General features: G+C 41.2%; 1 protein-coding gene across 3 annotated transcripts; it reads right to left on the reverse strand.

Annotated features, from left to right (window-relative positions):
• Positions 1–239: 239 nt before the first annotated feature.
• LOC126985157 (zinc finger CCHC-type and RNA-binding motif-containing protein 1-like) lies at positions 240–20,380 on the reverse strand. Of its 3 annotated transcripts, none has more exons than XR_007738362.1 (6): positions 20,042–20,378; positions 13,375–13,578; positions 13,019–13,235; positions 12,612–12,750; positions 3,765–4,066; positions 240–3,382 (listed from the first exon to the last, which is right to left on the reverse strand). XR_007738362.1 is itself a non-coding variant. In XM_050839728.1 (5 exons), exons 1-4 carry the CDS (start codon positions 20,176–20,178, stop codon positions 12,613–12,615), a joined length of 696 nt encoding a protein of 231 aa, XP_050695685.1. In that variant the 5' UTR covers positions 20,179–20,380; the 3' UTR covers positions 6,543–6,705; position 12,612. The 3 variants fall into 3 exon arrangements, 1 of the variants encoding a protein (XP_050695685.1); XR_007738361.1 differs by having other exon boundaries at positions 3,761–4,066; XM_050839728.1 differs by lacking the exons at positions 240–3,382; positions 3,765–4,066 and adding an exon at positions 6,543–6,705 and having other exon boundaries at positions 20,042–20,380.
• Between the last annotated feature and the right edge of the window lie 5,054 nt (positions 20,381–25,434).

Raw genomic sequence — 25,434 nt, forward strand, 5'->3', positions numbered from 1 at the left:
TTTTTTATACAAAGTATATTATGTATACCTATGAATTATATTCTTCATCTTTACAGCAAGAATTATGAGAACTGGAGTCCTTCAAAGAAAGGATCTATGTTCAAGATACTTCTCAAAGAAAAAAAGTTAGAAAAGAAAGATTAAGAAGTTCTGCTTCAGTAACAAAGAGGAACTGAATGACAACTGAGGGGTGAGTATTCATAGACATGGGATCCATTAGTCTTCCATTAAAATAACTATTACTTTTAATTTTGATTTATTATACTACTTCTACTCTAGTTGTTATTTATTATTATTATTTGGTCATACAGCTATTTGAAATTGATCTACCCTAGTTTCCTGCTCCTTTTCTTTACCTTGGTGTGTGTGTGTGGGGGGGGGGGGGTGCATGTCAAGGGCAAAAATGGTTATGGGAACACAACTTTAGTGTAGAAGGAAAGCTGTTCCACAGTTTATGACTATTCTTCTGAGGGAGTGAATTTGTAAGTTAAAAGTAAGTGTCCAACCAGAAGTGCCCGTACATGAATTGAAGAGGCAGTGTGAGTCATCCTACAACCCTCATGATGGACGCCAGTTTCACCCTAGAGTGTACATCCTGTGACAAAGTCATCACTGAAGCTCCTCCATGCACAACAGAAAATTTCACCGAGTACAATTTAGTGCAGGTGTACCTCAGTCTCATGACTGGAGTGGGGCGTGCTGGCATACAGAATGTTGTTGGATTTCAAGGTGATCCCTTCAGTTGCTCATCGTATGCTAAACATTGCACTTTTCTGTTCAAGCAAATGAACCAGTATTATGAAGATTTTATGAAGAAAGCCAGAGCCAAAGTCAGACAGTACTACCTTGAACAGCTGGAGCAAGACCCTGATGAAAATGGATATGTGGCAACTAATGTGACATTCGATGGCAGGTGGATGGCACGGGGCCAAAAGCCATACATTGGCGTGTGCTTTGTCATCGAGGCCTACACAAAGGACAACCCTTGATATGGAGGTCTTGAGTAACTACTGCATCATGTGCAAGGACGGCAAAGTAGAGAAGAAACACAGCTGCTACAAAACTACGAAGGACAGTCGAGTGCCATGGAGAAAGGAGTTGTGCGGCCTTGGTCTCGATCGACTCGACACCAAATGAAGTACATGACGTTCATTGGGGACGGCGACTCCAGTGCCTACAGTGCAGTGTGCAGCTTGAATGAAGGGCGGGGACCGTATGATGTTCCCATCATCAAAGAGGCATGCATTAATCACGTGAGCAAGAGGATGGGTACAAGACTTCAGAAACTGAAGGAGACAAGCGAAATTGTCACCACCAAGTAAGGAAAGAAAATGAAAAGAAGTCTCCTCGGCGGGGCACACATGCTTACAGATGATACAATCGACCAGCAGTCAAAATATTATGGAAAAGCGATTCGTGACAACGTGGGCAACACTTACGAGGAAATGAAGAAGACTGTGTGGGCATCTTATTGGTGCCTCTGCTCATCTGACAAGAACCCTGGACACCAAATATGTCCCAAGGGTACTGATTCCTGGTGCATCTTCAACAGAGACTTAGCCTGGAAGGAGATGCCATAAGGAGAACTTGTATTTGGCCAAACTTCCTCTCAAGAAGCTAACCCTAATCTGAGGGGTGTACAAGGAGCTCACTGCACAAGACTTGCTTCAGAGATGTCTAAAAGGGTTCACGCAGAACCCTAACGAGTCTCTGCATGGAAAGTTGTGGGGCAAAGCCTCTAAGGCCAAGTATGCTGGCCTCTTTAGGGTAACCTTTCTGGCCAGGGTTACCAGTTTAGAACACAACTTTGGCGCTGACGCCAGTCTCCTAACCTATATGTTCCGGACCAACTCCGACATAGAGAAATCTCAGGATTTCCAAGAAAAAGACACCATCAGACACACGAAGTCCTTCAGAGCAAAGAGAAAACTCAGTAAAGAATACCAACCAGGAAGCTTCTAGAGTGCAGTAAATTTGGCAACAATGAGGAAGGTGGTGCCCTCTGATACCCTCGCTTCTAGCAACTAATACCATTGAAAAAGGGGGACCAGATACCCACTGTTACAAAATAAAACACATTGAATGATAGAGAGATTGTGGCTGGGAAAGTAAGCAAACCAACCAGCATCTGCTCAAACATGTCTGGCATCTAGGTTTAAAGGGCGAACTCTTTAAATCTGTGCAGACTTTAACTCTCCTTTTTAGAAAACGGGATTAGTTTGAGTTTTTCTGCAATATCTTCGCCGCTATTTGACCAATTTTAATAAACAATACATCATTGGGAAGAGGACCTGAAGCGCAAGTTTTTCATCATGAGTTTTCTTTTCAATGAAGGGATAATTGTCGGAAAAAAATATCATTAGAAACCAACAAAATTGAAAAAAATTATCATCATTTAACAAAAGCAAAATTGAAAAATTTTCCATGATGAATCTTTTGGATTCTGCTTTAAGTTTCTTTGGTATTTTTTTTAGCAGCATAGATTGTTAGATGAGAGAGAAATTGAGAGTTGAGTTTTGTTGAAAAATTACATTTTATTTTTTCCTGCTATTATGTATCAACTTATAGATCTGAAAGTAAGCGTATATTACTTCACCATAAGCATACATTTCAGGGGGTGCGCAGGACCTTTAAATTTGCCCTTTAAATATAGATTTTTCCAAAACGGGTGAACTGTCCTAGCCCACATGTAGCTCTCAGTGGCTTTAACTTATTTTCCATATTTTTTCATAAAATCACTACCAGACGGTCCCCTTAACCCAGTAGCAGCGACGGGCCAAATTTGTGGCTTTACTGTGTAGCTACCAGCGACGGGCCAATTTTTGCCACAATATAAACCCCCCAAAATAGATGATGCGTGAACTGATCACAAATGCTTTGACATATATTATGAAATGGTTTGCATGAGTGATGATTATGTCTCATTAATTCCCTTAGAGGGGCCTTTAAGAAACATGATCCCCACAGCTACCAGGTTAAGTGTGAGTGGTCTTACCGAAAAGTAGATTGGTGATGGAGCCAACAAAATTTATGGTTTCACACCACTGATGAATCTGATAAGGACTTATCTCTGCCACTTCGGCTTTGTTCAGATCCTGAAACAATTTCATGAATTCAGAATGACAGGAGTCTAGAGTTTGCCTATGCTGACCTACAACAGGAACAGTGATTCATATGCCCGTTATACAACAAGATTGATCCAGCCAGATTCGCGACATTGATAGGGGATGCTGAAGGTCATCTTCAGTCAGTCCTGATGATGACAGGGACCACATAAAGATGTACTGTTATCTTGAGAAGCAGGAGAGAAGATGAGGTTGGGATGGATGTGCTGTTCCAAGTAGGGGTTGATCAGAGGCAAGGTGAGAGCAACCCTTATGATCTGAAATAAGATTATTTATCATATATTGTCTGAGTTTAGTTGATTCTCAATAGGAAAAGGGTGGTATGTATAATATTAGAATGCAAGGCATGACACACAGGTACCTCTGAATCAAAGAGGTGAAAAGACATTCTAATCTAGTGCTATATTTTATCCCTAATATGATTACTAATTGGTATGGTATGCATGGATTGCTTAACATAATTTAATTACTGACTTTTTAAGCAGGTTAACGAGGGAAAACCAGAATTAGGAGGTTCATTCCTGCCATTAAGTCATGTCTGAATAGTGAAAAGCTAAAGGTAACCATAATTTTTCTATGGTGATGTTTAACATTTTTTCTTATAATTAGTAATAGATAAATGAATCTATCATTACCTACAGGGAGGCTGTATGAGAGGCACACTGCTAGCCCTGGAGAGGATGGGCACCAACAAAAGAGGGGCAGGTAAAGTGGTGGTCAATATTTCCAGCACTGTGTGTCTCGTATTCAACCCCTCTGGCCCCACCTACTCAGCCAGCAAGCCTGACGTTGTTGGCCTCACACGGAGCTTAGGAGTAAATGGTCTCTTCATTCTGGCATGTTCATGTTCCTTATTGCTTGGTAGCATCGCTCACCCACTCCATGCTCTGGTGTTGGTGCCCGTAGTTCATGTCATTTGTGGAGTAAGGCATCGAACACACCTGAAATAGTAATGTTAGGATATAAAGGTCTACCTTTGTGCTACTTTTGTCAAAATCCTTAGCAATCATTATTAGTCCACTGCAAAACAAAGGCCTCTCACAGCTTTATATGGTTTTCTGTCTGATGTTAGTTTACTCCATCCTGTACCCAGCAATGTTTTGAATTTCATCTCCACTCCTGTTTTTTTGCTGAGCTAACTTCTACAAATCCTGAGTTGCCACTCTCTTATCTTACTATTTTGTCTTTCTATGCACGAAGTAACCTGCCCAAGTTCACATCTTATTTCTAATCCTTTCACGTCAGAAATGTTTCCAGAAAATGGAAGTTACGCATGACTTCAGAAACAGTGTGACCAGTCATGCAGAGATGTTATAGATTCACCATTTGTAAGTTATTATTCATCCTAAAGAGCTGAATATGGCTTTGTTGTGAGGCTTACTTAGTAATTGTACTTTATCATGCTCTGTACAAAAGAAAAACAATGTATGCAAATCAAACTGCAAAACAAATGAGTGGAATTTAAAGGTAAAGGTGGGTGCATACACTACAGCTGTGCATGGCTGCAGTGCTCATCTCCTTACCATTAGCCCTTTGAGCCTGTGGTAGGTAGGTCAAAGGTAGGTAGGTCAAAGTAAAATTGCCACAGTTTACCTTCCCCAGGGCTCCCCAGGTACCCATTTATTAACTAATCCGAAAGGAAGGATGAACAACTAGGTGAGCTGCATACAAACTGCCCAGGCCAGGATTCAAACCTGGGCCCATGGAGCCATAGCCAGGCACGCTGACCATTGCTTCATGTAGGTGCTTTTAGTGGAAGTTAACCAACTTGCAAAGGTACATTTTACTTTTTTTTTTTATTACTTCATGACAGAGCTCAATGAATTATCTTTCCAATGTGTTATAATGTATTGTATTTAGACCAATGTGCTGCAGAAAAATTAACACAGCAAACAAAAACAAGACTTGTGGGTAAACTGGTAGGCCAAATCTATGGCCAGCTAAGCTCTGCCCACTGGCAGGGCTGAGTAAGTGAATGGGTTAATTGTAATTGTTCTTGCTTACTGAGGACTAGCCCGAGAGTTTTCATTCTACAGAGTGAACTCTACTTGCAGGTCAGTGAGGTCAAGGTTTAGGCTCTGTGCCCCAGCTCAGAGAAGATAGTGCTGCTGACAAATGCTATGAGGAATGCTTTCTCCCAAAGTAGTACACAGGCAATGGTCAAGATTAATCCTAGGCCTGGTAGTTTGATGTAAGTATCAATTGCCATACCAGTGGCTTCTTTGAGATTGTGTCTACTACAACATAGGTTTCTAGAATTATATCTAAAAGTTAGCTTTCCTTGGGGATATTACACTTCTACTTGTAGAATGTAGATTATCAAAAAGGCCAATCTCTCTGACATGTTTGATGTTCAAAATAAGATCCTTTTCATTCTTTTATACACACCAATATGTTTTTCACTTATTTTCATGTCGGGTGAGTCACTAATCAAGGCACAAATTGACACTGAAAAGATATGCAAAGAACTTAAACATGGGCCCTGAAAGAAACTAATTGTACAACATGTGGAACATTCCAATTAGTCTTTATGGCAGGTAACAAACTTGTTCTGCAAAAATGTGCTTAAGTATAAAAAATAAAATTTTCAAATAGTTTCATTGTCATTTTGAGAGTAGTTCACTTTCATATCTGATAGCAGTTTTCAAGAATGCTTTTCTGTATGGGTATGAATTGGAAATGTGTCTACCAATTACAAAGGTATCCTACAAATAACTTCTCAACCTGCCTTCAATCATAACTGTGGAGTTTGTTTCCTAGGCCTGAGGCTGCGGAACTGATTCTATGAGAAGCAGTGTTATCACTTTGACTACCAAGCCTGCCGACCACTCACCCACTACCTGCTGATATGCCCTGCTATGGACAGTGTGATGCAGCCAACAGTCCAAGGAAGGAGGAAGCCGGGGATATTGCATGACAGTTGCTTTGCGCAGCATTCAGAAGCTGCTGGAAGGGATACACACCATCCCACCAGCATGATGATGATGACTATTGCACGTCCACAACAGGTAGAACCAAAGGACACATTCTGCCAGCTAAGTTAGGGGCAGCTGGTGTGAGTAACTCCTTCAGCAGTGGCCCAAAGACCCACTCAACTTTATTTAGAGGACATTTAGTGGTGGAGAGACAGAAGAAGCCTTACTAAGTAGAGGCAGGAGCAGTTGTGGCCAGGGGATTAATCCCCTTTGGGGTCATGTGTCCCTGTCAATGGCTATGGGCTATCCACTTAAACTGGATGCCTCCAAATAGTGGTTTGGTCCTTAGCTGAGGTGAGATTCTGCTGACTGCCTATTGGCTGGCGGAGTGTCTGATAATTTCATCATTCAACACTTGCTTAGGTTCAGAAAACATTCAGATTTCGTTATTTACCTCATGTATTACACAAGACTGGCAAAGTTTTGCAATAACATAATAGAATGAAGCAAACTGGGTTCACACCCGGCAAGTTAACAATTGACTGGATCCTAGCACTGCATCCTTTGGAACGCCAACATGAGTTTTGATGGGTTGCTCGTAGCCTATGTCAATCTCAAGAAGGCTTTTGAGACATTATGGGATATTCTGCGGATCAGTGGGATTCCTGCAAAGATTATTGACCTGTTGACTGGCCTTTGCTCTGTTACTGAGAGTGCTGTGAAGTGTGGGGGAGGCATTTCCGGCTTCTTCCCTGTTAACTCCTTCTGTACAGGGTGTGGGTTTTGGAACACATGCGTGTCACAGCTTCATGCGCCCACGAGATCTGGGTGCCACCTCACACTGGCAAATAACCCCAAAACTGAGTACTTGTGAGCCCCCAGTACCAATATATTCTAATTGTGACATGGATGTGTCACGGGGGGTACACCCACTGCCTCATTGGTGCATCAACCTGTGACATGCACATATCATAAAACACACATTTGGTAAAGAAGGGGTTAAATTCAGGAGTGAGGTAGAGGCAATCATTGCTTCATCACTTTTCAACATTTGCATGGACTGGGTATTAGGCAAAGTTGCTGATCAAAGTCATCGAGCAGCATCTGTTGGCAACACCAAGGTCACTGATCTTATTTTTGCTGAAGATGCTGTACTCCTTGCAGAATTGCTGAAGGTCCTAGTGACGGCTCTTGAAGTACTGCATGAGGAGGCAAAGCCTCTGGAACTGAAGGTCTCCTGGGTCAAAACCAAGGTCTAGTCATTTGGAGGCTTGCTGGATGACACAGTTCAGTCTGTCCATGCATGTGGTGAGGATGTTGAAGTCACCAAAAGATTCACATACCTTGGTGGCGTGCGTAACAATGGTCTCATCAGAAAGTCACTCGACGGATCGGGCTGGCCTATGGTGTTATGGACTCACTCAATACGAGTATATGGCATTGTTGATATCTATGCAGGTGGACAGAGATTCAAATCTTTAAGTTGCTTGTGCTCCCTGTCTTACTGTATGGCTGAGAGACATGGACATCGAATAGTGACTTGGAGAGGTATGTCGATGCCTTTGGTACCAAGTGCCTTTGCTGGATCACGGAGTATCGCTGGGATGAATATGTGTCAAACCAGTGAATACTCCATGAAAATGAATCGAGGCCTGTTACCAGCTTAATCCGTGAAAGCCAACTCCGGCTATACGGACATGAGGTGCACCTCCCGGACGCCGATCCTGCTCACTGGGTTGTTTCTGTATGAGACAACCCTGAGTGGAGACCAAGGGCACGCCCTCGTAAGTCATGGCTGGGGCAAGTCAGACGATCCTGCCGGGAGGGACATGGGATGAACAGGGCAGCTGCATGGGAGTGTGTTCAGGAGGACTACCGGGAGTATGGACAGCAGGTGAGTGAAGCAACGTAAAGCTGGGTGTATGCTCCTCATTGGCTAGTTAGTGAATGTACAACTATAAATAAATTTTCAAAACTCGAAAGGATAGAAATAAAGTAGTAATGGTGAGTAGACATTCAATGTTTATACCACTTAACAAAGCCTTCCTTATCTCCTCTTATGATGCAACTTTTCATGAGGATTTCAAGTACATGGAAAAATGTTATAGTCTAAAATTGATTTCATAATTGTTGCCAACACTGATAGGTAGAAAGTGGTATAAATATAAAATGTTATTTTGACTTCTACTCACTGTATTACTTAATTTTTAACCCTGTGTAGTTTTGAAAACTATGTTATAGTTGTACAATCCCCTTGGTCTCCTCCACTCAGGGTTGTCTTGTACAAAAACAACCCTATAAGAACAACTGACATCCAGGAAGCATGCCACATCCCCATTTAGCTGGAGTTGGTGTTTATGGCCTTGGCTGGTAACAGGCCTCCATTCAGTTTAAAAAGTAGTTGCTGGTTCGACACAAAGTCGTTCCAGCAATACCCCATGACCCTGTGAAGGCACTTGATACCAAAGGCATTGCCATGCCTATTGAAGTCACTACTCTGTTCGTGTCTGCCTGTCTTACTACCCAAAGAGTAAGACAGAGATCACTATTGATTTAAAGATTTGAATCTTTGCCTGCATAGATATTGCTAATTCCTTATACCTATGTTGAATGAGTCTCTAACACCATGGGCAGGCCAATCCATTGAATGACTTTATGGAAAGACCAACCATCATTATGCACTATGATACCAAGGTATGTGGAACTTTTGATGACCTCAGTGTCCTTAATGCATGCCCTCTCCACATGCATGAACAGACTGAACTGTGTCATTTAGTAAACATCCTAAGAACTGGCCCTTGGTTTCAGTCCAAGAAACTTTGTCTCAGTGGCTTTGCCTCCTTATGCAGCACTTCGCCAGCCATTACCAGAACCTTCAGTGATTTCATGAGAAGTACAGCATCATCAGCAAAACCAAGAGGCCAGATCAAACCATTGATGAGACTTCCTGTTAGTAAGCCTTCTGGTAACTCTATTCACTACAAATGCTCTTGATCTTTAGGTGGCTCTCGTGGCGATGAACGAGCTGCTGGCCAGGCCGTCAGTTCTTTCATTGCCATTGGAGCAGCCAAAACATTAGGAACATTCATAGTGGATGGAGTTACCAGAAAACTTACCAACAAGAGGTCTTGTAAATCATTTGACAAATCCAGCCCAAGCTCAGTGACCTTGATGTCAACAATAGATGCTCTGCAATGACTATGATCAACAACTTGCCTAATACCCAGCTAATGCAAGTGTTGAAAATTGATGGAAGCCATGATGCAAACTGCTACAATCTGGTCAGCTGTTGACTCAGCAAGCGTGAATTCATATTGCTCAGGTCTGCTTCAACAGTAGATGACCATGCACTTAGCTCGGCACACTGAGCAGTGTAACACCACGGTAACTGTTGCAGTCCTGTCAGTCCATTTCCCTTCCCAGATAGGGACAATCAGCCCCCTTTTCCAGTCAGGAGGAATGACATGAGTGCCACAAAGCAGACAGCACTGCATGCAACCCATGGATCATGGCTTTGTCCCCCAGCTTTCAAAACCTACGTGCTGAGTTTTGTCTATTGGTGGATCAGGAGCCGACATTGACAGACAAGCCAGAGGGAGCTGTCTGCTTGGGGGCTCTGCCATGTACAGCTGAAAACTCGACCGAATGAGCCTGGTACCCAACCACATCTAATATTATCTGGCTATCAGTTGTTCGGATAGTACTCGTCTGAGATGTGGGTTTGGAGCAGAGCTTCTACAGAGCTCAGAAGGCAGGTCTAAGGTCATCTGCATTGAGACAACCCTCGACATCCTCAATGATATCTCTGACATACCTCTCCATACCCCTTCTCAGAGAGGTTCTAGTCCTTCGTGATAAAGAGTCCTGCATCGGTCCAAATCCCCAGCCAGCCTGGCAGCATTAGTCTTCTATATTTTCTAGTGTCTCCCCTGTGGCAACTTAACTTAACTGACTCCTCAGTAGCACTGAGAGTTTCATGTTTAAAGGTATCCCACAACTCCCCAGGATCGTCCAAAGTACCAAGCACTTCAAACCGATTTGTGATCACAACTGCATACTCCTGAGAGCACGCCTGGTCCCTCATCCCTTAGTTTCTCAAGATGGAACCTCAGTGGGTTGCATATGGCAGATGCTGATCCACTCACTGATGTATGCCCATCCTCTTTTAGTGAGGTAATAGAAACTAGCAAGGTTGAGGGGTGGAAAGGCAGCTGGTATTTGTAACATCAGTGCAGAACTGCTCAAAGCTGGAGGTGAGGCCATGATCCATCGGTTGCATGTAGTCTTGACCACTGTATGGCAATCTAGTACCATTCCTCGACTAGAAAAGGAGGCTGGTCATCCCTATCTAGAGAGGGATAGAGGACTATCAGGACTGCAATAACTAATGCAGATTACAATGCCAAGAGTGCAAGGCAAGGTGCTTGCCCATTTATTGATCATGCAGCTTAGCAAACAGCTGCAGGGGCCTGAGCAGTCCAGTATCATGCCTGATAAATCAAGAACTGATCATATCAAATGTCATACAAGTGTTATGGCCTGTGTGGACATTACAAATCAAAGTACTGTACCAGGAAAACATGATATGATATGGTCAATGAGGTATGTAAGGGTGTTAAGAGATGAATTATAAACTATACAATAAACAGTTGAGATTTCGATCATGAAATCAATTTTGCAACTTCTAAAGCTTGTTGAAATGTACATGGTATAATATATTTTTTGTATGTTTCATTTTGGCCTTGTGAGAAGAAGCTACAGTAGTTCAGACTTCAAACATTAATAATGCAAGAGTGCTCATATGTGCTTGGATACAATTTCCACATTGTTTTAGTCAGTTTGAGACCTAAGAAACACTTAATTCATTTTCACAATTTCTAGGGTAGATCTAATATAGAAAGTGTATATACTGACTTTTGTGTAATGAGCAGAAAATATTTTTTTGTGATAAATATAAATATGCCACTATTGAATTAAATTATGCTTAGTGCTAAATGTATGATTTTCCCTTCTGATAATGCCAAAATCAGGGTGTCCACATAATTGTTCAGTAAGCACTCCCTAACCTATCTGTGACTGTCATCTTAGTTGTGTACTCAAACTTGTATATGCATCCTTGTTAATGAGACTATCTATCCAAAGAAAATTGGCTCAAATTTTGTAGATTTTTACCAATACTTCCATGCTATGTTTGAAACTATCCTTAAGCCTATCCTACCCAGTCATAATATTTGTGTGAGATATTCTATCTAACAAGGTGAGCGTTTTGTTCATTTTTGCTTTAAGTTGCTGCCTGTCATGTTTGAAGATACCTCTTAGGGGACAGTTACCACTATTTTGGGAAGAATATTTTTTAAATGCAAAAAAAAATCTGATGTCTCCATCCCTATGGGAAGAATACCATAGACCATTATCATTAAAACACAATTAATTAAGGGACTGTAAATTCATATATCCTCCTCAGGCATGTGGCAAACTGACAAAATCCACGCACGGAGCATATGTATGACCAAACGATAATAATAGATGACAGCCTGAGCAATAGGAATATAATAGATAGAGAATAATTATAGAAGTAATAGTTATTGTAATAGAAACCCTGAAATAGAGCCAATTTTTACTAAAGTACATTTACTTAAGCTGGATTCCTCCCTGCAGTAAGTGGATCCCTAGCTCCTAGCCGAGGAAGTAAGGACGCTGCTGACTGGCTGTTGACGGGCAGGGTGTCAGACATCTCCGCTGTCTAACACACTAGCTTAGGTTCAGAAAATATTCATATTTCTTTACTTAACTAATCTGTTACACAAGATGGGTAAACTTTGTTGATGTCATTGAATTAAGTGAGTGTACAACTATTACACAATTCTCAAAACTTGATAGAATAAAAGTATAGTAATCAGGGTGAATAGATGTAAGAGAAGGGCATTTAATTTTTATACCACATTTTACAAATCCTTTCTTGTATACTCTCATATATCTCACCCTTCTAAAATCTGAGAGTACCACCATATTCACAAGGCTTTTATGTATGAAAACAAGTTATTGAAAATAAATCCACAATTGCTGCAATATTGATATTAAGTAAATAGTGGTATAAATATTTAATCTTATTCTCTGACTTCACCATACGAATTTTTTTACCCTACAGTTGCACAATCACTGCAGTAATCAAATGATAAACAAAATTTACCCATCTTGTGTGACAGGTGAGCTAAGTAAAGAAACAAGAATATTTTCTGAAGCCAGGCTAGTGTGCTGGACAGTGGAAATGTAGGACACCACACCTGACAATAGCCAATCATGTCCTTACTTACTTGGCCAGGAGCCAGGATACAGCTAAGTGAATGGACCATAATACTCACATCTCACTTGTCACTCAAGGGTACCTTCAAACACACGGCAGGCAGCAACTTATAGCAAAAATCAACAAAAAATGCACTTTGTCATGTCATGATCAAATAATAGTAATAGATGACAACCAGAGTAATAGAATGTAATAGATTAAAATTAAGAACAATAGTTACAGTAACAGATACCCTGTAATAGAGCCCATGTTTACTAATATTCTCACCTCAGTTGTCACTCAGCTCCTCCTCATCACTGAAGTAGGAGGACTTCTTAATCTTTACTTTCTGGTTCGTTTCCTTGCTTTGAGAAGTATCCCCGACATAGATCCTTTCTTGAAAGGACTCCGCTTCTCGTAATTCTTGCTGAAAAGACAAACAATATGCTGTAATGGGAAAACAGTAAAGATGAACTGGGATGTTATAAAGATACACATAAGATGCAGTGAAAATCAAGAATACTGAACAAAATATCTGTATCATGGCCAATATTTCAGATTACTGGGTTCATCATCTCCCATTCTAGTTGTTCACAGCTGTAAGTTCCCTTTGGCAAGGATTTTTTTTCAATAATACTCTCATAATTATATATTTTTGGTCCTCCACTGTAAAAATAAAAGTATTGATGTCTAACCTGGTACTTGATGGCTGCACTTAGTGATTCATCATCAAAATTTAAATCTTCCTCATCAGCCTCCTCATCCGTGTCACATGATGTAGAGGACTTCTTTGTCTGCTGATCCGGTTCTTTCTTTCTTTTCTTTGACTTTTTCTTGGGGGGCTCTCGGTCACCCAGCAAGTTAGACGGACAAGTGTAGCTCAGGTGGCCTGACTCCCCACATTCATAACACCTGCAGACATTGTAGAGATTCTAATTGTAAATTCTTTTACTTATGCAACTGGAAGCATGCTAAAACATCAAAAAAATTAAATGTTTTCATATAACTACATTATAAATCATATTAGTATACAAGTAAAACTATTGAGCACCTGGATTTGTCAGGATATTCCCGTCTTCTGATAAACTCTGGGGCTCGGCCGTTGTCCTTGGCAATGCTGGCCTTGAGTGTGCGGCCAAATATTACACATCCATCGGTAGCTTTCACACATGCCTGGGCCTCCTCTCGGGTCAAATAGAGCAGAAATGCCACACCACGGCTCTTGCGAGACTCCTTGTCCCTAAGGATTGTAACTCTGGAAAAGCATAAAATTTGTGTAAACTGGATTATGGGAGACACCAACATGGTTGCAGGGAATGAGGTGGTCCTAAACATTTACTGAGTGCAAAATTTTCTTTTTTTCTTTCTTAAGGGGTATTTTGTTGAATAATATGATAAAGGGAACGATGGAGCAGTTGTACATGAATAGACCAAATTTTACTTCATTGAAAATATTCATGGCTTCATGATTGTGTTGCTGATAATACTTGGCGTGAGCAGGCAAGGTAATGAATATTGAAGTGTGTTCAGTTGTGACAAAATGAGAAATTGTAAGAAAGATCGAGATAGGTTACAGCCTCCATTCATTGCTTATGTTCAACAGATACAGGGGCTATTAAAATGCACAGAATTTTAAATTAATGATTTAAGTCTTTTCAATGGAATTAGGTCCCTAAGTTATTGTTTGTTTACCAAAGATTCATGCCAAATAACACAGAATTATTCAAGTTTAAACTGAAACATGTTAATATTATTAGTTTTACCAAGGATTCATGCCAGATACCATAGAATAATTGAAGTTTAATTTAAAAGAATATTTTGTTAATGCCTACTACAAAAGGGTTACTGGCAGTGGTGGGCACCACTAACCGAAAAGTTAGCTTTGCTAACCGGTAATCCACTAACTAAAAAGTTAGCTTCGCTTACACTAAACCGCTAAAAAAATTAGTGGAAGCTAACGCTAACCGCTAACTATTTTGTATGGATTTAGCTTTGGTGTAGTATTTTGGCTCTAAAACCCTTAAAAACAAAGCTAGTGACCTGAAATTTCAATATGTTGTAGCTTAGACATAAAGCTTTCCAGAGAGGTATAGCCTTGGGGTGGCACATGACGCACCACCAGTCCAAGACATAGGCGTTCATCATATCTATTGATTCAAGGATAAAGTACTCCAGGTGGGGCCACGGGTTCTGGAACTTCTGGGACTCCTGACTGTCAGCTTGAGTGTCCTCCGCCCCACCCACAGCTGCTGCCAGCTCCTTAATAGGGTCAGCATCCTCACACAGAACAAAAACGTCCTCACTCGGGTCATCTTCCATGACGTCGATAACAATAAACAAGGCGACAATAATGAACGCGACTACACAGTGACAACGTCACAGCTGAATTGAACAAAGAGCAAAACAAGCAACAGCAAGAAGAGAATGCCTCCAGTTTATCCCAAATCCATATATTTTACCCAAGATTTCCTGCAAATTTACACATTTTTTACTTTTTCCATAATTGACACTTATTTTTATTATTTTAAGTTTATTTCTTGTCAGGTGGAAAATATTGAATTCTTGTTATTAAATCCCAAGTTCGAAGAGTTGGAACTATAAGATGCATTACCCTAAAATACCAAAAAGTTTCCATAATAGTTGTCCAATTACCATACTTTAAGGTGTAATTTACCCAAAAATTGGAGCCCTGGAATTATTGCACCATGTGGCTCAACTGGTGCAGTGTCTGCCCACAAAGGACAAGAAAAAACAAACCTGTATGAATTTTTTTAGTGGACTTAAGTTAGTGGAGGAGGGGCTACATTTAGCGGAAGCTAATTGGTCCGCTTACTGTTTCCAAAGTTAGCAAAAACGCTCATCAGCTAACGAAAAAATTAGCTTGGCTAATTAGCAGTTAGCGGATTAATGGAACCATGCCCACCACTGATTACTGGCAAACTTCCATGATTGTGAAAGCTAAGCTAACAAATAAAATATTGAATATGTTCATTTAAAACAAATTAAAATTTTGTACTTTGAAATCTGAATTCAGTTGCATTTATTTTTCTAATTCTAACTTCAGTTTAATTATGCTCACTTGACCAGGTAAATTGATGAAGAAAATCTGTCTATTTAAAAAAAATATTGAGTTTGATTTTGTTTCCTTTTTCACTTTTGTATTATCTTTTTTTTTTTTTTTTTTTTTAACATGTAATCAGTCTCCTTACAGAACATCCACACATGTGGATGATCAGTACAAATTGAGATAACCTTTTAAGGAGAAATTTTCATCAACAAATTTCACATTACTAGAGTTGTGGCAAACAGATAATGTAGATGAATGATATCTTCTATCATATACAGTAAACCCTCCATAAATCGGACTAATTGGGGGAGACCTTATCCAAAATAGTAAAAAATCTGAAATACCTGAATTGAAAAAAATACTTGTGTACCCAAGGAAAGCTTTTCCAGAGTTGACCAGTGATTTTGATTAATTCTTCCACAAACAATTAAGACACCACACGGGCTGGAGTAGAGCAGGGACGTATAAATATAAATTTCAATGTCTCTGAAGTACACCTGTCATCTCGTATTCACAGGTTCACACATTTGTGGAATTCCCCAAAAATGCACAAAGGTGGCCACCCATCCACCCATCAGTGAGTGGATGAAACTCACTATTTGTGACACAATAGTTGGGAGCTGCTTGTACGGAGGGTGCACTAAGTGCTAATCTGCTCAAAGTACTCAGCCCATCCATGTCTATCATGGAGCAATAATCTGCTGTTCTGAGAGCACTAACCTGAGAGAAGCTTAGAGTGGAGCATTTTCAGGGCATTGCAACCGCCTATGATGTTCTACATGTGACTTTTGACTACGTACATCTCCTTGTCTCTCCTCAGGAGACCTCTAGCTCTATGTGACACCCTTATATTAGTTCCAGCATCTCCCCCAAGGATAATTCACTCTTAGACCTTGGGTTTTCTCCAATGCACTCCTTTGTGCTTACCCCAAGTCTTTCAGTCTCTCGAGATGAAATACGGTATGGCTACATCTTGACATGAAGCTTGAGCAGGGTTGGCGGTTTAAACCAAATGGTTTAAACCAACTAATAAAACCTTTTTTTTTTTCTTTTGTGTGTATCTTTGTTAGTTTCATCAGTATTGTGGTTTTATCTATATGCAAGATTTTTAATTATGTACAGCAGGGTTGGCAGTTTAAACCAGGGGTGTCAAACTCAAAACCCTTGGAGGGCCAATTCATACTCTGAAGTGCCGCCATGGGGGCCAACAAGGGTAGAAAATACATTGACAAGATTGAAGTTACCGTGATACCGCGGGCCATATATAACTATCCCGCGGGCCATGAGTTTGACACCCCTGGTTTAAACCTAAAAAACATCAATCATACTCACTTTTCTATATACTATTTGCTCTGTTTCTGTAATTAAGTATGTTCAGTATACAGTATGTATCAATTTAAATTACATGGTAGTTCAGCGTATGCGCATCTATATATTTTCGGAGTTATGAGGTCTGACAAGAGAAGGATTTAGCGCGTCATCTTATCCTCCCACTCACCCTCACATCACCTTCACTGTATGGCACTCTTCAAGCACTGGAATGGTAGACACACACACACGTTGCATTATTTCAACACTTAAGACTTGCACATCTTTCAAATGCGTATTATCTTAGCCTTTTCTTGGGAGTTACAAGCCAAGACCCCTTACATAGGACCCGTTTTTGCGCCAAACTTGCACGTCCCTCACAGCGGCCTCCCTCACTCTAGCTTAGTTAAAACACAATTTTGGTCTTTCATATCTTGTTTCCAATCAAGCACTGTAAACTCCCTCCACATTCCACACCATCACATCACCGACGCCCCTGTAACTAATGTGTGCAGCAGTAGATTACAAGGACGCAGAGGAGTTCTTTGACTCAGAAACCGACTCCTATCAGCACATTTTAAAGATTTTTGGCTTCCTTTCTTTGATGCCACACTGTGAGGGGAGAATACAATATGAACAGCTTTATTTACTCCCAAAATCACGTTAAAATGGCTTCTCAGGGTCTTTATAAGCACATTAAAATGTGATGCCGCAGCGTTTCCGCCATATTCGTCGATGCCTCCGAGGAACACGCCACAAATACTTCCAAGTTTTTGCAACTCATAGCCTTTACTGCGGGTCAGGAACGGATCCTAGCACACTCTGATACTTAAGTCCACTTGTAAGACACAATAACACAGCTGGGATAGAATAAGTCCTCGTAAAGTAGCGTACAATCCTGGGCACTGTTAGGCAGCGGAGGCCACTTTCTCCTTTTCCGCACAGACCCGCAGACTAGTAACCGAACACGAACAATACGCATTCTGCAGTGATCAGGAGCTTCAGGTCCTGAAACGGTACCAAGAGGAACGGTACCCTCATCTGATGTGTATAATGCTTTTTTCTGATCTTTTATTCACTAGATATATTATAGAATCTGGTCAACGTCTTTGACTTCCAGCACCTTATTATGAATATAAATGAAATAATATTAAAAATACCCCTGAATATACCAAAAATTATGCCAAATGAGGTTAGGCATAAAACTAAATTTCCAGTACGCCAACCAGGCCTGGAATATACCAAATTGGCATAATTATGCCAAACCTGGCAGCCCTGGTGGGAAGGGAAAGAGTGACTCACGATTCTAGTCATTCAGAGCTGCGAGCTGCGGTCGGAAGCAAGATGCAAAGTGATACTGTTGTGTACCGGTAGTGTATTACCGTAGCAGCGAGGTATAGCGTAACTAGGTATTGTAGGGGGGGCATTGTGAATGCAGCCATCACCGAAGGGGGGGGGGGGGGCGCTGTCCTGGAAACTGCAATGGTAATCGTCGCCTGAATAATTGCCAGGATCACTATTCTAATGATTTTCAGTCCTAGTGACTATTCCCATTAGGTAATAACTCAGAATAAGTATTACTTAGGTTCTAGCACAGTAGATATTAGATGCATGCTGTCCATGTTGCATGGTGACACTGGCGTCTGTGGACTGTGAATTGTACATACGTACAGTCTGTGTATGCTAAGGCGGCCAGTGATGTTCTGAGTCATCATAACAGCGCCCCTAACTCCGGGGAGCGCGATGCAGCGGCAGTATGTGGTGCAGGATATTGGCCCTGTTTTTCGCAAATAAAACTTTAACAAAGCGTCGGACAAGGATGTTATTTTGGCAGTGGATGTTTGAGACCCCGACCTAATGGGCAAAAATATGATTTGGTGTCACATGTGGATAATGAAGCACTTATAAGAGTAAATTTAGGGCAAACTTGGCTGAAAGTTAAAGGCACTGTGAGCGAGGCTAGCCCCGCCCCGCTCATCTTCTCGTGACGTCAATGTGACGTTTAGCTCTGACGTATGAGTAATCATCCATCCAACCAGCAATTATGTCTTACTGCTTCACACACACACACACACCGTAGCAATATTTAGTCTACTGTAAATATGGATGTTCCTTATATGGACTATCAGTTGGGGAGAAACAGTTTTACTTGAAGGAAATTATTTATCCTTTACATGGAAAATGTGACTATTGGTAGTACATGCTGCATGTATGTAAGCGAGCAGTAGTTTCTGGTTTCATCCCTTGTTGGTTCACCAACCTCCCCCATACCCAACCTTTCCTTCCTCACACAATCATCCCCACCCAACTACCCAACAACACCTTTGTCGTTGGCGGGGCTAGCATCGCTCACAGTGCCTTTAACTTTCAGCCAAGTTTACCCTAAATTTACTCTTATAAGTGCTTCATTATCCACATGTGACACCAAATCATATTTTTGCCCATTAGGTCGGGGTCTCAAACATCCACTGCCAAAATAACATCCTTGTCCGATGCTTTCTTAAAGCTTTATTTGCGAAAAACGGGAACACGGCCCCTGAAACCGTTAGAAGTCCCTTTATATTAGCGCTCCTTATAAACTGTGTTTACTTTTGGGGTCCCTTCCTTGTGTGGCCTGGCAGAACAGCTGAGGACTCATCAGCTGCAGTGTACAACTGCAGTGGAATTGTTTGAACAATAAATTGATGTAAACCAAGTATACAGAAAACTATGGTTTTATTGTTCAAACAATTCCACTGCAGTCTTTATTTCATATTTTGATTTTCATCATGTCATGGGTTAATGTAACAATACAGCCATCAGACGAGGCAATTTCCTTCCACCATGTATTGATATTACCGATGCTGTTTAGGCCTGCAGCTATCCGAGTTATGTCCTGACAAGATATCTGTCAGTGTGTGCTTACCTGCAGTATTACCCAAGTCCAAAGCGTGAGGTTAGTTAGTATGCCTATGGTACTACTTGATAAAGACACCAGCCCTTGCCAGGGTATGCCAGCACACAAGAGCAGCACAGAATTGGTCTCGTAAATAGCGATGCTTCATGGAATATATGTATTATTACTTTCGCCTAATTGGCCACCAGTGACAACAATGGCACAGCACAAAGCTTATCACAGGTATTTAGTGTAAACATTCAAACTCAACAAACCTACCCTAACCTGAGCCTACAAGTGCTATGGGCAGCTCATAAAAAAGGAGCCTACAGGTGCTATGGAACACATAAAAAAAGTAGTAAAAGCCTCTTCACCTGATGGGCCTCGTCTCAGCAGGTGATCAGTCAATGCGCTACACAGACCCAGTGTGCAAAATAGACCCACAGTGTGAAAAGCTCCTCGCCTCACCTGACGACCTTCCCGAACTTGTCGAACACCTTGTGCAAGTCGGTGTTGGTGAGGGTGAAGGGCAGGTTGGAGATGTACACGGTGCTGCTGCTGGGGGCCAGGGAGGGGCCACGGGCCACCCGGGCTGCAGCGGCCATCACGCGGCCAACAATCTGGACAGGGTCACACCAGTAGACACCTTGACTGGCCCGGGGCAAAGACTTTGGGCCCGGGGCACACGCTGGGGGCGGCGCTGGACGTCAACAAACACGCACGCCGCCCAGGGACAGTGTTGCCACCATGCAGCGTTACCACCAAAGAGCTGAATACCCAAAAAAATCTGTAGAACTCTGTAGATCCTAAAATGCCTATGTAGGCTATTATTGTTATGGAATCGAAGATTTTTTATAACTCTTTTCCAGTAATTATAGCAGTTAACCCATATATCTGTTATGGAAAAAAAATCAAGGTAAATTTTCTTACATTTAATACTTCATAATAGATGGTTCAGTAATATGGCGAACTGGCCATAGTATTATACATTCATGTTTAACTGAAAATCCCTCATAAATAAAAGGTACGGTGTGGTGAAATATTTTGACCGATCTGAAAAGTGACCGACCCAGGATCGATATCGTATGTCATTAAGGAATACAGACCTATTTCAGGTAATGCGCCCCTGCAGGTTTTTAAAGGCAACAGAACCTCAGAACAAACTCAAGAGTCCGGTCGTGCGACACCACAAGTCAAAACTTCCCGAGGGCAGCAGATACACAGTCTGGCCGCGGGGCACACCACGGATAGTATCTATATGAATAATTTCAAACATAGCCAGCAGATGGCAGTGAACACCGAAAACGGTAAAGGTCCAGTATAACTTCGGCGCCTTAATTTTGGTCTATTTTCTTCCAAATCTTCACAAAACCCTTTGTATACATATAATACATTAGTAAAAAGTGGCGGACAAATCCCACCTACAACAAGCTTGGGGACCTACTCTACCACTGATTGTTACACATTCCATAAGTATTCACATCACTTGATTGTGTCTTATTATGAATGAAAGTGTCTAATCTAAATTAATGATCATAGGTAATAAAAACGCAACAATTTTAGATTTCCCTCCGCTCTCAGCTGCGCCAGCGTCACCCGGGTTGGTGTTCTCAGACGCTTCCACCTTTCATGTCACCTATTTCCAAAGGCCGACAATGGGATTAATTTGGTTCTCATGAGTTTTTTTCACATTTATGGTACAGAAGAAGGATCACACTACCCCTAGGGCTACTAAGCTACCCCTAGAAATGCCCCAAACACCTACGGAAGCCTTGTCAAATATGTGTACTTGGGCGCCGAAAGGTTTGAGAATATCGAGCTGAGGAGGAGTCGAAGTGCCGCTCAGTCTTTTGCTTTTCCTCGGAAGCTGTATCAACCAACTGTCCTAATAGTGATTCCCCCTTATCGTTTTCCTCACAATTTTATGCCCAGTTGATAAGAAAAATGTAACAGATCTTTCCCCATTTAGAATTTTGTCCGCTGGAATAGCTATATGATATAATTTTACCGGTAGTTTGAGTGATTCTTTGACACCTGAAAGTTGCGAATGACTGGTAAGTTTAGCATTTTGATACGGGGCCTCATTCTTATATATACTATCTTTTTTTTTTTTACACCAGCAAGTTCTGGCGTGTCTGGTATCCTGCTGGTCTTGTTTCCGCGACTACCTACCTGTTGATGAGAAGGTGAGTAACCAGGTGAGGGGCACGTAGGATCAAGACACTAAACGAAGCTGTCACAGAAAGAAATAAAAAAACGCCCTAAAACTGATCTACTTAAACTTCAGAAGTGGCACTGCTCGCCATTAACCCTAGCAAAAGATATTGGATTGTCTGATGGACTGCAGCACAAACCTCGCACTGACCTGAACCTAATAGACTTTACTTGCCCTGAATTCAGTGGATAGAGTCCTTGTATGATCACTAGAAAGCAAATAACAGGTGATGAAAGGTAACTAACAGGAAGGGTATGACACTTCTGTTTACTAATTGTTTCAGAATTTAAAAGAAGTGAACTTGGGGAGGTTATATATTATGTGTGGAACTGAAAAAAAGATGGTCAACGAAGAATCTGTGACAAATCAAACCCAGGAACTGTAGACGTCTGGGCAAACAAACACTATCAGAGAGGGAGAAGTAGAGAACGTTGGGAAAGGCCTTTGTCCTGCAGGGCAATAATAATGGCTGCTGCTGCTGATGTTGGTGATGACAATGCGTCAGCAGACTTGGGGACAAACACTCACCGAGACGAGACGAGAGAGAGGGTGTAAATAAAGACTGGTTGTGATGTCTGACCTCTTTACTTCCATATCAAGTGGACACGCAGGATGTGACCCGTGTCAGAGGGTGGTGGGACTTGGGGGGGGATGGGGCACGGCGTTCAGAAACCACCCACGTCCCCAAGGCCCGCCCTGGCAGTGTGAGCGTGTTGTAGCACAATAATAGCCTTTAGTCTAGTAGTACGTAATGGTCACTTTACCATGTGGAAATATCTTGTATTCTGCTGAGACTGGTAGTCCTTTTTTATTATTACTGTTAGTATTAGTAGTATTTATAATTATCATTATAATTATTATTATTCTATGGTCACATGTTGGTGGTTGTGATGTACTGATTATTGTTGTTTGTGGCGGTTGGAAAAACTGCATTTGTAAGCAAATTACAAACGCATTAACTGCTAGAGACCACATAATAAGGTCATTAAACTGTTGTGGACCTGGAGTTGCATGTACAATCACAGAAAAGGTTGTGACCACTAGTTATTCTACAAAAATTATACAGTTTCAAACCAAATTCCAAGATGATTATCACTCCAACAACAACTATACAACATTTCTCTCGACGGGGCAGCACACCAGCCCCTGAACGCTGCTTACAAAGATGTCAAATGAAGTGTCCACCCTAAAGATCGTCTTTGATTAATTATATTCAAAACTATGAATAACTGTCCAATGAAGAGAAGGTTACTTCATTTACTCATGCATAAGCACACATACTAACCAAGGGAGATGACAAAGCCTAGACCATGTACACCGACTTTTTTGGCGGAACACAGTGAAATGGGCTAAAAATAACAGTAAACGCTTCATTCCGTAAATGATCGAGAACAACTTCAATGGAGAACAAAGCTTGTAGCAGCCGCACCATGGCACCAAAAGTGTGTGACGCAGGTGTCTCGCCAGAGCCGGCAGCCACCAGCCTCAAACAACTCGTGTACAAAGCCAAAGTCTTCCAGTCAAAACAAGCTGACACATCGAGGCTGACAGGTGCCGGCCGCGCAGCATTTTGTCTAAAAGGGAGAGCGAATACAGCGCATTCATCCTAACTAGTCCAAAAACAAAGCCACATTTGCCTCGAGAAGAGTCAGTTTCTCCCTCCGTACAAAGAGCAGTTCATGAGCACCAGTGACGCGTGACGATGGGGGAGTGAGCGAGCAAGTGAGGCCTCGGTCGCAGCCCCTCACAACCCACACTCTCTAACCTTTCGACCACCTACAGTCCTACACCTACCTCCTCCTCCTCCTTGGGGGGAGGGGGGGGCGCGGCCTCGCCTCACTCAAAGTCCAATTAGTTACTATCTGAAGGCCGGCCTAGCCTGTTAAAGGTAACACTTCTAGGACTGGGCGGCCAAGCGTGGGAAAGTTATCTCAGTCGTGGTGGAGAGTTGAGGGCCATCACCATCAACGTGGCAAGAAGGGCAGTACAAGGCGAGACGCTCCTTCTCCTCCGGCATCATCATCATCACCATCAACACCACCATCACCATCCTATCAACACCTTCTCCTTCTCCTCCCGAGAACGCAACACGAGAAGCTAAACTAAACGCAAGGTAGCGTGTGTGTGATATTGTGCGTTTTTGACCCGTATTAATGGAGAGACATGGAAACTGTCTTTGCTCGAGCGAGGGCTTCTCTACTTGATCGTCAGAGCTAGATTACTAAGCTGAACAACCACGTCATTAAACATTAAATAATATAATAGGCATTGCAATATTACTGTGAAATTGGGAACATAGTAAAGACATTTCTAAACCTAAGTCACAACATCTTTTCAAAGGGAGAAAAACTGGAGGTGACGGAAAAGTAGCCAGGAATTAAAAGTTTCGACACAAACCGGACCATATGAATATCTGCTGTGCGTTGTTAAAATGGCGTAATATTACCAACAATAAATATTGACACTATTGTATTTGTGTTTATATATTGATAACCAGACTTTAACCATCCTAATAAACTCCTGCTAACATTTGTTTTGCCAGGTAACAAAAGCGATTATTGGAGTACAGAACAACAGGGTTGCTCTTCATTATTGAAAGCAGACGGCAAACCAAATGCTTGCAAGTTACTTCGACATACAAATATGGAAATGATATCTTAAAATACCGTCCTAACAATTCTAAAGATCCTACAATTTTCCCTAAATTATTCATACTATATTTGATATATTATCTTTGATCAAGACCACTGTGCATTTTTTCCTTGGCGACGAGATGTATTAACAATAAATAGAGTAACACCGCAGCTCCTCCAAACAAATAAATAAACTCCAAAGTGACCATAATCAAGTATTGCCAGTACGTTCACTACTCAAGGGTCTGCCAAAGTCCAAGTTATCATCTCATTTTCTATTTCTTTTTGTCAAATTGATTCTTTTCAGCAAATGAGTGGCTACAAATTAAGTCCTAACAATTCTAAGTGCCGCTGTGTGTGAGCGTTCCTGTAGGATTCAACGGATTGCTTCTTCAGATGACAAGCCAACTTTTGGTCTTATGGGGAGCCTTTAATTGCCTCTGTGTGTGTGTGTGTGTGTGTGTGTGTGTGTGTGTGTGTGTGTGTGTGTGTGTGTGTGTGTGTGTGTGTGTGTGTGTGTGTGTGTGTGTGTGTGTGTGTGTGTGTGTGTGTGTGTGTGTGTGTGTGTGTGTGTGTGTGTGTGTGTGTGTGTGTGTGTGTGTGTGTGTGTGTGTGTGTGTGTGTGTGTGTGTGTGTGTGCATATATATATATATATATATATATATATATATATATATATATATATATATATATATATATATATATATATATATATATATATATATATATATATATATATATATATATATATATATATATATATATATATATATATATATATATATATATATATATATATATATATATATATATATATATATACATGAAGCAAACCTTTCGACAAATAAGTTGATCAAAACACATTATACAAATCAATGACATACCAAGAAAATACATTTATTTCAGAGAACCACTCAATGATTATTAATTATTGTTTGGAATTTACCAACGGTCATTCTGTTGTGAGCCCTATTCGATATAAACGAAGTACCAATAACAGTATTGCATTGCC

The sequence above is a fragment of the Eriocheir sinensis genome, chromosome 5 (assembly GCF_024679095.1).
Source record: "Eriocheir sinensis breed Jianghai 21 chromosome 5, ASM2467909v1, whole genome shotgun sequence".
Taxonomy (NCBI): domain Eukaryota; kingdom Metazoa; phylum Arthropoda; class Malacostraca; order Decapoda; family Varunidae; genus Eriocheir; species Eriocheir sinensis.